General features: G+C 34.9%; 1 protein-coding gene across 2 annotated transcripts; it reads left to right on the top strand.

Moving 5' to 3' along the window:
* Positions 1-1,168: 1,168 nt before the first annotated feature.
* LOC148271382 (uncharacterized) lies at positions 1,169-13,065 on the top strand. Of its 2 annotated transcripts, XM_088241479.1 has the most exons (4): positions 1,169-1,286; positions 2,823-3,620; positions 3,997-4,092; positions 11,539-13,065. In XM_088241479.1, exons 2-4 carry the CDS (start codon positions 2,855-2,857, stop codon positions 12,093-12,095), a joined length of 1,419 nt encoding a protein of 472 aa, XP_088097605.1. In that variant the 5' UTR covers positions 1,169-1,286; positions 2,823-2,854; the 3' UTR covers positions 12,096-13,065. The 2 variants fall into 2 exon arrangements, with proteins under 2 accessions (XP_088097605.1, XP_088097604.1); XM_088241478.1 differs by lacking the exon at positions 11,539-13,065 and having other exon boundaries at positions 1,176-1,286; positions 3,997-5,176.
* The last annotated feature ends 1,539 nt before the right edge of the window (positions 13,066-14,604 follow it).

The raw sequence follows: 14,604 nt of genomic DNA, 5'->3' as shown, positions 1-14,604 counted from the left end.
AATTTGTTTAAATTGGACATTGTCCGTAAATTTGTTTAAAAAAATAAAAAATAAATAGCTAGTAGTAACGCAGTAATCGGTATGCCACGGCGGTATCCCCCAGATCAATGCTTTTTAATTTATAACTTTTCGAGGTAGGATTGCTCCGATCGGACAGCGAATCGGGACTAGGAAAAAGACAATAGATCCTGTTTACTGCATACGAAAATAAAATAGGGACGAGTTTGAGTTTGGGTATCGTCTATTGTCTTGTTAACCTTAATAATAAGTTAAGGAATGCTAGCTTTGTTTACTTTTTATATGTTACTTTTTGTGCTGCTACATGTTCACTTAATTGCCATACTTACTAGTTCTTTGCTCAATATATTATTATTGCGTTTCTTAAAATTATTTTTTATTATTAACTTTTTAAAATCATTCTTATGTTGTTGAAATTCCATTTGTCGATGCGTTTTGAAGCTGCAAGACTTTTTGTGATGTTAGCCATCATATTATGTAAATGTTATCAACTATCAAATATCTAAATTAAGTATATGGGGTCTAGAATTTCAACCGTCCATGCGCTCAGTAGCTGCGAGACTTGTTGTTATCTTAATCCTAATTTTATAAATCTGCTTTTTATTTCGTTTTTAAAATATCACTTAAACTCTAAACTTCATTGTCAAATAAAAAAAAAATATAAAAAAATGTAAATAGGGGCTAGATTTCTGATTGTCCATGCGCTCTGTAGCTGCAAGACGTTCTGTTATCTAGCTCATATATATCATAATTGTAATATATCATAATTGGAGACGAGGAACTAGAATCCCAACCGTCCATGCGCTCTGTAGCTGCAAGACGAGTTGGGATATTTATTTATTGTACAGCGCCCTTGAGGTGATTTTCACAAAAATGGCGCTATATAAATTATCCAAACACTATTATTATTATTAGCGTTACGGTTATTCTTATTCTGCACAAAAATACCTTTCTAACGATAAATCATTCATTTTAAATGGTGCCGGTACCAGTTCCTTACGTCGGTGCCCATCCTCCTTTATTTTTTTGGAATTCCGAAAGCGATTCGGATAGTTGGAGTTCGGATAATCAGATCTGTACTTTTATTCTAATGAATTTAGTGACTCGTGCATTCGATTATTTTTATTCGAATAAAACAATTATTCACACCACATTTTATCTGTGGTTTAGCTGTCAAGCGCTAGGGATGCGTCCCTATCTCGTATGTTGTAAATTACAGTTTTATTGGACGATTAAACGAAGTTTTAGCATACAAAACGCCACAAAAAGTAAGTAACAATTCGAATATATAAAGTAGAACATATAAATTTGATTTGTAGTACCGCATCAGGCCACGCGTCCGAATTACAGCGTTAAATTACACCCCGGCTTGAGTAAATTCTCAATAAGTTTTTTGTGGTCTCACCGGGAATCAAACTCGGAACTCCAGAGGCGAGCGTCTCAGCTAAAGGTGAACTCTTCTGCTCCTTGCACCTTCCCCGGGTTTACTCGATGTGACAAATGACGCTCGCCCTAACCATAGACAACCATTCGTTGCATCTTCTTCTTATTATTCAGGAATAAAGCTATCGAGTGATATAAAATGAAATCGCTGTGGCGGTTGACATGATATTTTTGCTTATGGTGGCCTTCAAACTTCTGAACGGTTTAATTAAATCAAAAATTATATGTACCGAGCAACAAAATAGATGGTACAGAAATTCCATTCATGACTTAAGTAAAAAATTTAGGTATTATCATTCATAAGCATTTGGGGTGGCACGATCAGGTTAACGAAGTTAGTCGTAAACTTTATAGCAGTGTGCACTCACTTAAAATATTACAGAATTTCTTGCCAATTAATGTTAAGCAAACATCAGTCCAGAGCTTACTTCTTCCACTCCTTGACTCTGCGGATGTATGTTATCCAGATGCTAACTCTGAATTACTTGATAAGTTAGAACGATTGCAGAATATTTGTATTCGTTATATCTTTAATCTTCGCAAATTTGACCACATGACCGAGTATCGCACGCAACTACACTGGCTCAGTATCAGGCATAGAAGAAACATTCACATTCTATCACTTCACAATATATTAAATAATCCCGCTTCGCCTGTTTATCTAAGAGAGCTCATCCAACCTCTTTCACAACACGGACTATCTCTTCATTCTAGTAACGAGAGAACCCGTTTAATATCCCGTCATCGCTCTAATTTTCTTGCCTCCTCTTTCACAGTAGTAGCCGCTCGATTGTGGAATAATCTACCCACTAATGTTAGAGACGCCCCTTCTTTATTTACATTTAAGTCAAGATTGAAATGTCACTATCTAAATATTAAAATTGTTCGTTTATCCTTCTTCTTTCCTTCCCATCCCCTCTCCTCTCTTCATAGTATAGTGCAATTTTTATTATATATATTTTTTTATTTTGCTAATCTTTGTTTTTAAATTTTGTATAAAATTGTAAGATTCAATATGTCCATGTATTTATAATTTTCTCAAACTGAACGGTTTGGGTAGGTAGGAAGAAATTCCCTAATATGTATATATATGCCCGCCCTTATATGTATATATATTGCATATGTATATAAAGGGTCAAATAAATAAAACTATTTAAGAGCTAGAGCTACTTTGCCTAAAATATCTAAATAACCTGCTATTATTAGTTATGTTTTTTTCTTATGAAGAAAATAGAATTGAAGGACAAATTTAGTGTCATTGTTGGACTTAAAAAATTATCTCCTTTACTTCCAGCATCATATGTGTGTACTTTTATTATTTCCAATTATTTTTTTATATAAATATTTTTTATTATTTTCAGAGTATTTATTTACAGAATAAATTATCAAAACTATGGACGTCGCTTCCGCGAATATTAAAGCCGAACCGGGGACTACCGATGTAGATGGTTATAATCTCCATACTGGGGAAGGGACGTCATGGCCTTACAGAAGCGAGGAGCCAGGTTTTGCCACCGTGAAGGCTGAACCGGGGACTAGTAATACGGGAGATATGCTCCATACTGGGGAAAAAGCGTCACGGCCTCACGAAAGTGGGAATCTAGGTGTTGCTACCGTGAAGGTTGAACCGGGGACTAGATATATGGAAGGAGATAGTCTCCATACTGGGGAAAAAGCGTCATCGCCTCACAAAAGCGAAGATCTAGGTTTCGCTACCGTAAAGGCTGAACCGGGGACTGGCCATATAGAAGATATTCTCCATACTGGGGAAAAAGCGTCATGGCTTCACAAAAGTGAAAATCCAGGTGTTGCCACCGTGAAAACTGAACCGGGGACTAGCTATATGGAAGAAGATATTCTCCGTACTGGGGAAAAAGCGTCATGGCCTCACAAAACTGAAGATCTAGGTATTGCTACCGTGAAGATTGAACCGGGGACTAGCTGTATGGAAGGAGATATTCTCCGTACTGGGGAAAAAGCGTCATGGCCTCACAAAAGCGAAGATCCAGTTGTAGCAACCGGGAATTCTGAACCAGGGACCAGTACTGACCGGCCCATGATAGCCAGTAATATATTTAGCCACACGGAAACGGATATTGATTATCCTGACATTAAGCAACAGTGTTTGGAATCCACTTGTAACAAGGAAACTGCTTCAAGTGAGTAATACTCCCTTTCACATATCTGCTCTAAAATTTGCATGTGAACTATAGATGATGGTATGAAGAGGACTTAAACTCAACTCTTTTTGATATAATATTGCGTGGCAGCAGAGTTGTATTATTAATGCCACGTATCAAAAATATTACTACAGTGAAGTTTGTGGAAGCCACAGCCGTGGGTCATCTATCCTAAAAGTTGAGAAGTTTCTAGCTTCCTTGAGCCTTATTGAGTACTTCTCAAGCTTGTTTTATTTGAGAAATAATTCTGCTTTTTATCCGTATTTATTTTTCGTTAGTAAACTAACGAAAACCGTTTGAATAATAATAAAATTATTGAAAGAGGTTTTGTACATTATACTTGTTTTTGTTTCAGGTTTACAAGCAAGCCAGAAATATTTCGCCTGTTCAGTGTGTCAATATAAAAGTGTGAAGAAGAGTCATCTTAAACCACACATGTTAACTCATACCGGTGAGAGACCATTCTCATGCTCAGTGTGCCAATATAAATGTTCTCTGAAAAGTTCTTTAAAATCTCACATGTTAACTCATACGACTGAGAAACCATTCTCATGCCCAGAGTGCCAATTTAAGGGCTCTAATAAAGGTAGTTTAAAATCTCACATGCTCACTCACGGTGAGAAACCATTCTCATGCCCGGAGTGCCAATTTAGGTGTTTTCATAAAGGTAGTTTAAAGTCTCACATGCTAACTCATACCGGTGTGAAACCATTCTCATGCTCAGAGTGCCAGTTCAAATGTTCTCGGAATGATATTTTAAAATCCCACATGTTAACTCATACCGGTGAAAAACCATTCTCATGCTTAGAGTGCCAATTTAAATGTTCTCAGAAGAGTACTTTAAGACATCACATGTTAACTCATACCGGTGAGAAACCATTCTCTTGCCCAAAGTGCCAATTTAAATGTTCTCAAAAGGGTACTTTAAAATATCACATATTATTACATACCGGTGAGAAACCATTCTCGTGCTCGGTGTGCCAATTCAAATGTACTCAGAAAAGTCATTTAAAATCACATATGTTAACTCATTCACGTGAGAAACCATTCTCATGCTCAGAGTGTCAATTTAAATGTTCACGTAAATTCCATTTGAAATCACACGTGGCAACTCATACCGGGGCGAAACCATTCTCATGCTCAGAGTGTCAATTTAAATGTTTACAAAAAAGTTATTTGAAATCGCACATGTTAACTCATTCCGATCAGAAACCCTTCTCATGCTCAGAGTGCCAATTTAAATGTTCTAGGAAAGGGTCTTTAGAATCGCACATCTTAAGCCACACCGGCAAGAAACCATTCTCATGTTCAAATTGTGGAAACACGTTTTCTAAAAAAGAGGATTTAATTAGTCATTCATTAAATCACATCGGTGAGAAAGTTCTTGCAGTGAAATTATTAAAAATGTAAATTTGACTACACCCTGAATGTTCTGTATTATTTTCCATTCCTAAACATTGTATTCGAGATTTTTCTTTTACGTGTGGACACCGACACTGACCTTAGAGTACTCATTCTGTCAGCGAAGGTGTCGCGTCGCCTAAGTTGTTTCAATAAAAATATTCATAGGTGCGAAGGTTTTCACGGTCACTGTTATCAATATTATGTATCTTTTTTGGGTGATACCGTGTATGTTGGATTTGATCCGACGTTTCGGCTACCATTGCAGGAGCCATCTTCAGGGAAAACTGTGTGTTTTATAGAGAAATGTATGTGTTTATGTACTAGTAATTTGTACCGTGTCACAGTCAGCAGTAGGCACATTTCTAGTTTTGTAGGAAATAATAATTATGTTTATGTACTAGTAATTTGTACCTTGTCGCAGTCGGCACATTTCTATTCGTTTTTGTCATATGTAGTGCTGGGAACCATGTTGAATTTAATTTAAGCCCGTCGTCTTTGTTTATATTATTTGGATATCTGTGTATTTCAATTGCCTCTTTTATTATTCGTGCACTATAATTACTAGGTTTATGTAGAATTTTTGGTTCAAGGGCGAAAAAATGTCCTGTGTCTATAAAGTGTTCCGCTATTGCGGATTTGTCTGGGTGCCCAAGTTTACACGCTCTTTTGTGTTCGTCAATTCTCTTCTTTGCTGTGCGCCCTGTTTGTCCAATATACACTTTATCACATCCTTGGCAACTTAGTTTGTACACGGCTTCAGTTTCCAGAGGATTTTTATCTTTTGGGTTTACTAAATGGTCTTTTATTTTTCCCACAGTCCCAAACGTTGTTGCAATATTTTGTTTCTTCAGCACTTTGGCTATCCTGTCAGTTACCTGCAATGGTAGCCGAAACGTCGGATCAAATCCAACATACACGGTATCACCCAAAAAATATTCATATTCACATTTTTCGGGAACAACGTTCTGCTTAATATGAACATTAATTACGATAGAATAGTATTTTTTATGTGTATCGTCGTTTTAAAAAAAAAAATCTTCAAACTAATCACTCTAGGGGTGTTTACAAAAAGGCGGACTGTAAATGAAAATCGAATTTCATTCAGTTTTGTGATAGGAAAATATTTGAAGAAAGGATAGGAACATGGAATGGATGGAACATGGAACCTTTAATATGATATGAATGTTCTTCAATTTTGGGCACTGGATGACAAAATGCACTTTAAAATGTAACAGTGTTTTCAACGGCGCGCGACGAATCCAAGCACTCTTTATGCAATTTTATGTAAAGTGAAAAATGTTGTTTTGTTTTTGTTCTAAATCCAAATCTTCTAATTTAGTATATCTTCTATCTTGATGTTAGGTAGGTACCATAAGGATGGGTCAAGGGAAGGATGGTAAAGAAAGGTAATCGGCCAGGAATAGTATCGATAAATGCTGTTATTTACTTAACAAGGGGTAGAGAAGATCCAGAATACCACCACTGAAAACGATTTTCTAATTTTAAAACTTCTTCTTAGACCAGTTAGTTTTATTACAATATTTTGAGTTTGTCCAAATGTTTGAGGGGGTGAAATCCAGTCTTTTGTCTTTAAACATTTGGACATACTCAAAATATTGTAAACAAGTCATGTTTATTTTTACATCAATTAAATACTAAATAAGTCGATATATACATTTTTGCGTGATCCCGTGTAAGTTGGATTCATTCCGACGTTTCGGCTACCATTCTAGGAGCCGTCTTTAGAGTAAACCATGTGTTTTGTAGATTAATCTGTGATTTAGTAAGTACTGACTCACGGGATCACGAGACACTGGGCATTTTTTTAACACGCCCGCACTCCCAATTTTGAGAGGCTATTATTATTATTTTTAATTTTTAAAGTGCCCTTCATAATTGAAATAAAAAAATTGAACGCATTTAGAACATTGAATTAAATCTTAATTTTAAGTATGAGTTTTAAAACTTCAACTCTTTGGTGATTGCTCGTTGGTAGTCTTTTGAATAAAAATTTTAAGGAATGTTGAATTTTTGTCTTGACTATTTTCAACGAATGAGGAAAAACGTTAGTCAGCACTTAAATTTGCTTAAAATAAATAAAATGTAACACGCTAACTTTATGAACCAAATGTTATTAAATATTTGTACATAACAACTTACCGACTTTTCTATGTCTACCGGTTTCGAGACGTACCCGCCTCTTCGTCGTGACACTAATTAAACCAACATGCAAAACCCACTATACACCTTCACCATATGTTGCGCAATAATATAAAACCAACGCGACATGCATTTTAATAAGCAACCCTTATATTATGAAAATATTTTATGTTGTGGAGAGCGATGTATGCAAAAGAAGCGATTTGCTGATGAATGTCGATAAATCGAATGTGATGGTTTTTGAAAGAAATAAAAGTATGACTAAATGTGAAATCACTGTGAATGGAGTTATACTAAAACAAGTAGAGGAATTTGTGTATCTGGGATGTATGTTCACTAGGGATGGAATGACTGAGAAAGATATTGAAAGGAGGGTGAGTGCCGGGAACAGAGTGAACGGTGCACTTAAATCGACCTTGGCAAATAAATGCTTGTCACAAGAGGCAAAATTGGCAGTTCACAACGGGGCCCTGGTCCCGTCCCTGATGTATGGGAGCGAAGTATGGACTTGGAAAAACAGGGATGAAAGTAGGCTGAACTCTGTCAAAATGCGATCTCTCAGGCGAATGTGTGGTAAAACTATGCACGATAGATGCACAAATGTTGAAATCCGTACATTATGTAAGGCTGAGACAAGCATTATCGACAAAATCAAGAAAGGAGCTCTGCCCTGGTTTGGACATGTAGAACGAATGGACAGCGAGAGAACGGCTAAGAATATTTACAATGCGAATGTTGACGGATGCAGAAATAGAGGAAGACCGAGAAAGACATGGCATGACCCAATCCAACAAATACTTAAAGATGGACATGTCAAAAGTCGGAATAATCGGCGCGCGTGCATGAGAAGATGTATGAATGTAGAGGAAGCGAGATATGTATGCAAAAATAGAGTATTGTGGCGTTCTATCCTCTCTGCCTACCCTTACGGGGAAACGGCGTGATGGTTTGTTTGTGGGAGAATTAGTTGAAAAAAGAGGGAGGGGATGAGGGGAAGGTCGCGAGTTTAATAGGCTATATTGAAAGGTTATTTGATGATTGATCAAAAGAACCTAATTTTTTAAAGCTTCCAAATGTGAAGTATTTCAATATTATTTACTTTTAACCCTTTATTATTTGTATGTGAGATGTTAACTCTTGTACCTTTATTAAAGTCATCAACATTGAATTGGTGATTTGCGAATTCGGAGAACTTGTTATTGTGAAACACTTCATGTGTTCTTTAACACAAATATCAAAATCTTTTAATATTCTTGCAACGTAAACTAAATGACAAGAATTGCATTTTCATTGATGAACACCTGAATTATTTAATAAACTATTTTTTTCTTTATTTTTAAACAATAACCGAACAATATAGTTATTTGTATAAAAAGCAGGTTTGAAATTATAATTTAAATTTTGTAAAGTATTTACGTAAATAATTTTCCTTTTATTATTTTTATTATTAATATTCTTATCATTACTGTTGTCAGAATATAACAATTGTTTGATTGATGTTTTCTTTAGTTTTCAATATAAATTTTAAATATAAAAGAGTATTTATTTAATCAATTGTATATCCATTATATTAATAATGGACATTATATATAAATATACTCGTAAATTTATATATATGCCTAAATCAATTGACGTACTGTCCCAGTCCAAATACATAAAACATCGTCGACGTACCGTTTCCATAAGAAAACATTAGAGTTTAATATTTTACTCATGTAATCAAAAAAATATCTGCCACTAAAAAGAGATTGTTGGACTTCCCATCGCGAGCCCTGAAGCTTAGTTTTAATGTTTTGATAAACAGACTACTTAAATCATTTGACATGTTTTCTGGTAAATCTGATAATTTTTGGATATCTTTAATAATTGTTTTCGATGACTGGACATGAAAATTGGTGAATAGATTTACAACGTCAAATGATATTAATGGTATCAACCTTTTTTCCTTGCATTTTACAAAAGGTTTTAAATTAAAAAAACTATTACATAAACACAGAAAAATCCCACAAAGGCATGGCCTGTGTGTAGGTAAAGATTAAAATTAGGGCTACTGGCTACTAATATTACTCTTTTAGCCAAACAAAAACATTGATATTTACAATTTTTTTCTGGCACAAAAATGAATACGCTGTACTCTGACAAGTTACAGAATGTGAAGTTGATAAGCTTAAATCTATTACCTTTCGAATCGATCCTGGTCAGTTGTCCGGAGGGCTGAAAGCTGGATTTTAGTTGGATGTTGGCACGGCGGAAAGCGGTGGCGAATAGCGGTAAAGTGGTTGAATGATCGACGGCCAAATTTGCATTTATCCATGTGGTGACTCTTTTTTACTACTTATCTGCCTACACACGTGTTCACTATTCTGCCCGATATCTCAGCGATTATTGTATCGATATATTAAGTTTATCCGATCTATAACAATATTATATTATTTATTTAGTAATTTTACGGAAACATGCAGTCAACAATAATTAAATGACACAATAAAAATTAAGTTAAAATACAGACTAGCAAAGTTTCTAAATAAAAATCGTACATATTAAATTATGGTACAACGAAAGGGTGTGTTTGTGTAGAAGTAAGTGTTCAGGTGTGTAAGCGTAAACATCATTGTAAAGCAAGTGGGAGCGTATAGCAGCCAGAAAGAATGAGTCTTAATTTATTTTTAAACAAATTAAGGGGCATGTTAAATATATAATTATAGAAAAAATATATAATTTGAGCAAGAACGACAGAGAAGCGAGTGTTGTTCATAGTTAGTGCTACAGACTAACAGATGGAATAAATATATATTTCTTGTGACGCTAAAGGGAATATTAAAATTAATTTTGGAGAGTAAGTTAAAAGAGTCTTATTTATTATTTAATTATTTATATAAATAGCATAATTCAAATATAGTGCGTCTATTTTCAAGGGTAAAAAATCCATTTTGTATAGAAGATTGGGTGTAAGTGTTTTTTTTCAAATTGTTTTTATAATCTAGGTGTTTAAAAATTTTCGTTTAACATTTTAAATCCTTTCAATGTTGTAACGTATTGTTATATTGTAAGTCGTGTAACAATGCTAAATATACAAATAAGTACTTAACTGATTAAAAGTGAAAACATAACATTTTTAGAGAATTCATAAATTTGACTCATTTTAATTTTGTTTCCGACATTTGCTAGTAATAGGCATCGGTTATCATTAAAAAATATTATTATATCGCTGAGAGAGCGGGTTGAATAGTTTATACCATTAAATATATGTAGTAAAACGGCTCAACACATTTAGTAAGAAAATTTTCAACTGAAATTTAGACGGTTTTTTTATTATTTTTTATTATTAATAAATCATATAATACAAAAAGTACATATTAGACTCCCAGGAATTATTAAAGAAACTAATTTGGGACCGCACATAGGAAAAAACATTTTTGTGACAGTACAAAATATCATACAAATTAATACATCCGAAATAAAAAGAAAACATTATTGTATAAGAAACATAAAACACCATCTTATATAAACTACATTAATAATTATCAATATCAAAAAGATTTAAGAAATATTTTTCAATTGCGACACTTCTGGATTTTTTATTGAATTTTTCGTGTTTTAGCTCACCAGGCAGTTTATTATATTCGGAATGGCCAATATTTTCCAAGGACCTACTGCCAAACTTTGTTGAGCGAAACTTAGACACATGAAGATTCCCTGAAAAACGCGTATTGTAATTATGAATTTTATGACCAAATGTGTATTTTAATTTTGAGTGAGCAGAAAAGTTGATGATATTTAAAATAGTATTGGTTATGTCATGCAGTGGCATTACCTTGAAAGGAAGTATCTTTGTTTGTCGGTAGAATCGCATTTAAGTCCAAGAATGATTCTTTGAGCTCTGTTCTGAAGAACGTATTTCTGAGATCTGATCTTTGCGGGCAAAACCCCATATGCATGATAAATTAGATAGGTGGGAATGAATCATAGCGTAGTAGACGGCAAGCAAAACGGAATGAGGAAGTAAGCCTCGAAGTCTATGCAATACGCCAGTTACGGGTGCTATTTTTTATTTTACATGCTCAAATTGGTAGCTCCATGAAAGTTTGGAGTCAATAAATAGTCCCAAGTATTTAGTGACTTGGTCTTTTCAATATAGCCAGTTCTGAGAGAAATATTGATATTTAAGTCCTGTTTGTTCCCGAAAACTATATAACATGTTTTTTTTACATTCAATCTTAATTTATTTAATCTCATCCAGTCAGTTGGCCAATTGAAATCTGTCTCCATTATGTTTTCGAGTTCTTTCAGGTTACGATTATGAAAACATTCATTGTTGTTATTTTTGTTACAGGTTTACAAGCAAGCCAGAAATATTTCGCCTGTTCAGTGTGTCAATATAAGTGTGTGAAGAAGTGTCGTTTGAAACCACACATGTTAACTCATACCGGTGAGAAACCATTCTCATGCTCAGAGTGCCAATATAAATCGTCTCAGAAAGGTGCTTTAAAAACTCACATGCTAACTCATACGGGTGAGAAACCATTCTCATGCTCAGAGTGCCAGTTTAAGTGTTCTCATAAATGTACTTTAAAAACTCACATGTTAACCCATACTCGTGAGAAACCTTTCTCATGCTCGGAGTGCCAATTTAAGTGTACCCAGAAAAGTCATTTAAAAGCACACATATCTACGCATACCGGTGAGAAACCATATTCGTGCTTAAAGTGCCAATATAAATGTTCTAGGAGAAGATTTTTAAATTTACACATCGTCACAAGTCATACCAGCACAAAATCATTCTCGTGTTCAGATTGTGGAAACACATTTCCTGAAAAGGGGGATTTAATTCGCCATTCGTTAAATCACGTTGGTGAGAAAGTCCTTGAAGTGAAATTATTAAAAATGTAAATTTTACTAAACCCCGAATGGATCGGTGACCATTAATGTTCTGTATTATTTACCATCATTAAATTTCCATTATAAACTAAAAATGATTGAAAAAATTAAAATTCAACATTTTTTCCATTTTTTAGTTTTTCCAAATGTTTGTGGACACGGACTGGATTCGACTTCTTAGTTAATAATTAAATATTACAACAGGGATGAAAAACATTTTAAAGTACGTACTATAGAAATCTGGGAATCTTCAGGGCTTACGACCTGTCATTGGCTGGTTTAAGTGGCCACTTTACACACTGTGTAACATCCACCATTATGCCCACATTTAAAAATCTATATTCCTTCAATAAGTCTTTCATCTGTTGAGGTTTTGTGAAGTGAGCTGAAACCTTTATTAATGCGGGTGAGATTAATATTATATCTCAGTAACTCCTTCAATGGAGCTTTCCAAGTTTGCTTCTTATACCTGAGTTATGACAAAGAATATTGAGAGAGTTACGGCAGCTTTCGAAAGAAGAATCCTCCAGAGTTGTCGTTGGCCCTGTGAGAGGAAACAGCCTTTGGCGTCGTAGCTACAATAAGGGGTTATCCGAAATCTACGGAACGTCCGATGAAATCAACTCCATCAAGGTGGAGCGGGGCGCTCAAGGCGGCTGGCCACGTTATAAGAATGGACAGCAAAACCCCATAAAACGCCTAATTTCCTCTGCGCCGCAAGGACGACGAACCAGCAAGCCCCAAAATGCGATGGATGGACTGCATCAGTGCGGCGCGACAACGTTGGAAGGGAGGAACTGGAGAGGAAGCGCAGAAGACCAGCAAGAGTGGTGGAGACTTCTGGATACAGCCGCGGCCCACCCAGGGCTGTCGAGCCTACGTGACGATGATGAACTTCTTCTTTTCGAAACTGATTTGTGTCTTGACACAGAATACAAACTTTATAATAATTTTGTAGGCATGAAAGTGTATCTGATTCTCATACTCTATTTGTTTTATTTTAAACTTTAAGTAAAAAAGCGGACATATTGCTAAAACCGATATCTCCCAGCCAACCAAAAAGTTACCTCTGTGTCAGAATTTTTGAAAAACCAATAGGTGCATTACCTAAAAAATTTTGATGTTAGCAAATGGCCTTGGTAAAAAATGGCTTTCATCATTTCAGTGCTCAGGGCCCCGTTTACAATGGAAGGTTAACAGAGTATCTTCGACTGTCTATCAAGAAAAACCGATAATTGGTTTATTTGAATGAACATTAACATAAAGAATATCTTCGTCGGTTACCTATAATTGAACATGTTTAGAAGAATAAATTGTAAGTGTATTCTGCATTTCATACAGAAAAAAAAAAATATTTTGTAGATAAAATTTAAGATAAATGATAACTTCCCGTTGCGATTGCCTCGCAGCCGTCTCCGCGGGATCCTCCATAATGTATTAATTTATTTGACGGACTTATGCAGTCCATTCTAACGATGGTAAATACAATTTCTTATAATAAATACAGGTACTAACTAATAAAATAAAATACAACTAAATTAAATTAAAGCTAGGACAGAAAAAATATTAATTACTACCTCAAGAAGAGATCCGATCTATTTTAGCGGTTTTTTTAAATCTATAAAGACTTGCACCAAAAAAGTCCAGATCTTGTCTCGAGTTTACAATACGACACAAACGGGACACTGCTGCATGCAAGCCATAGTTTGGGCTGTGTTGATCAAGGAACAACTCATTATTATTTCGCAACCGGCGGATTGGAACATTGAATGCCACTTGTTCCAGTAACGATGGTTCATCTATTAAGCCATTTAGTAAATTAAACATAAATATGGGGTCAATGTTATTTCTACGTTTTTGTAGACTTGATATTTTTAACATTGGCTACATTTCTCCGTAAGTGTAGTCTCCCCTCACAAGGCTAATCATCCATGTTACTTTTCTTAGCAAACGATGTTGCTCCAATTTGATATGAATTATCTGGCCTACATAGAAGGGAGACCAGATCACCGGTGCATATTCTGAAAGAGGGCGAACAAGTGAGCAATATAGTGTTTTAACCGTGAACATATTAGTAAAGTCACTAGATGTCCTGCTAACAAAACCCAAGAGTTTTAGTGACTTGTTAATCATAGTTTCAATATGTTCATTGAAGGTATGTTTACAGTCCATGATAACTCCAAGGTCCTTAATAGACTTGACAACATCTAAATTAATATTTTCTTTTTTGTAATCAAAGGAGATAGGTTTTTTCAATCTATAAAAATACATTATTTTGCATTTTTAATATTTATTTCTAGGTAGCTGGCTTTGCATTACATATTGATATAATCAATGTCTGACTGAAGCAGCAAACAGTCATTTGTATTTTGAATTATTTTAAGAATTTTACTGTCGTCCGCAAAGAGCCAAAACGAGTAAAGGAGAATACATTTGCTACATCGTTTATAAACAAATTAAAAAGAAGGGGTGCCAGATGGGCACCCTGGGGAACACCTGATGTAACATCGATACTGGCTGA

This window comes from Micrasema longulum, unplaced genomic scaffold (genome assembly GCF_059751315.1).
Source record: "Micrasema longulum isolate JH-2025_06_02 unplaced genomic scaffold, ASM5975131v1 h1tg002908l, whole genome shotgun sequence".
Lineage (NCBI taxonomy): Eukaryota > Metazoa > Arthropoda > Insecta > Trichoptera > Brachycentridae > Micrasema > Micrasema longulum.
The sequence above is the reverse complement of the archived record's forward strand: the minus strand, read 5'-3'. Positions and strand labels throughout refer to the sequence as shown.

Coding starts and splice junctions, on each gene's coding strand:
- LOC148271382 (XM_088241478.1), top strand. CDS start 2,855: ATGGACGTCGCTTCCGCGAATATTAAAGCCGAACCGGGGACTACCGAT. Junction 3,621..3,996: donor TAACAAGGAAACTGCTTCAA/GTGAGTAATACT, acceptor TTTTTGTTTCAG/GTTTACAAGCAAGCCAGAAA.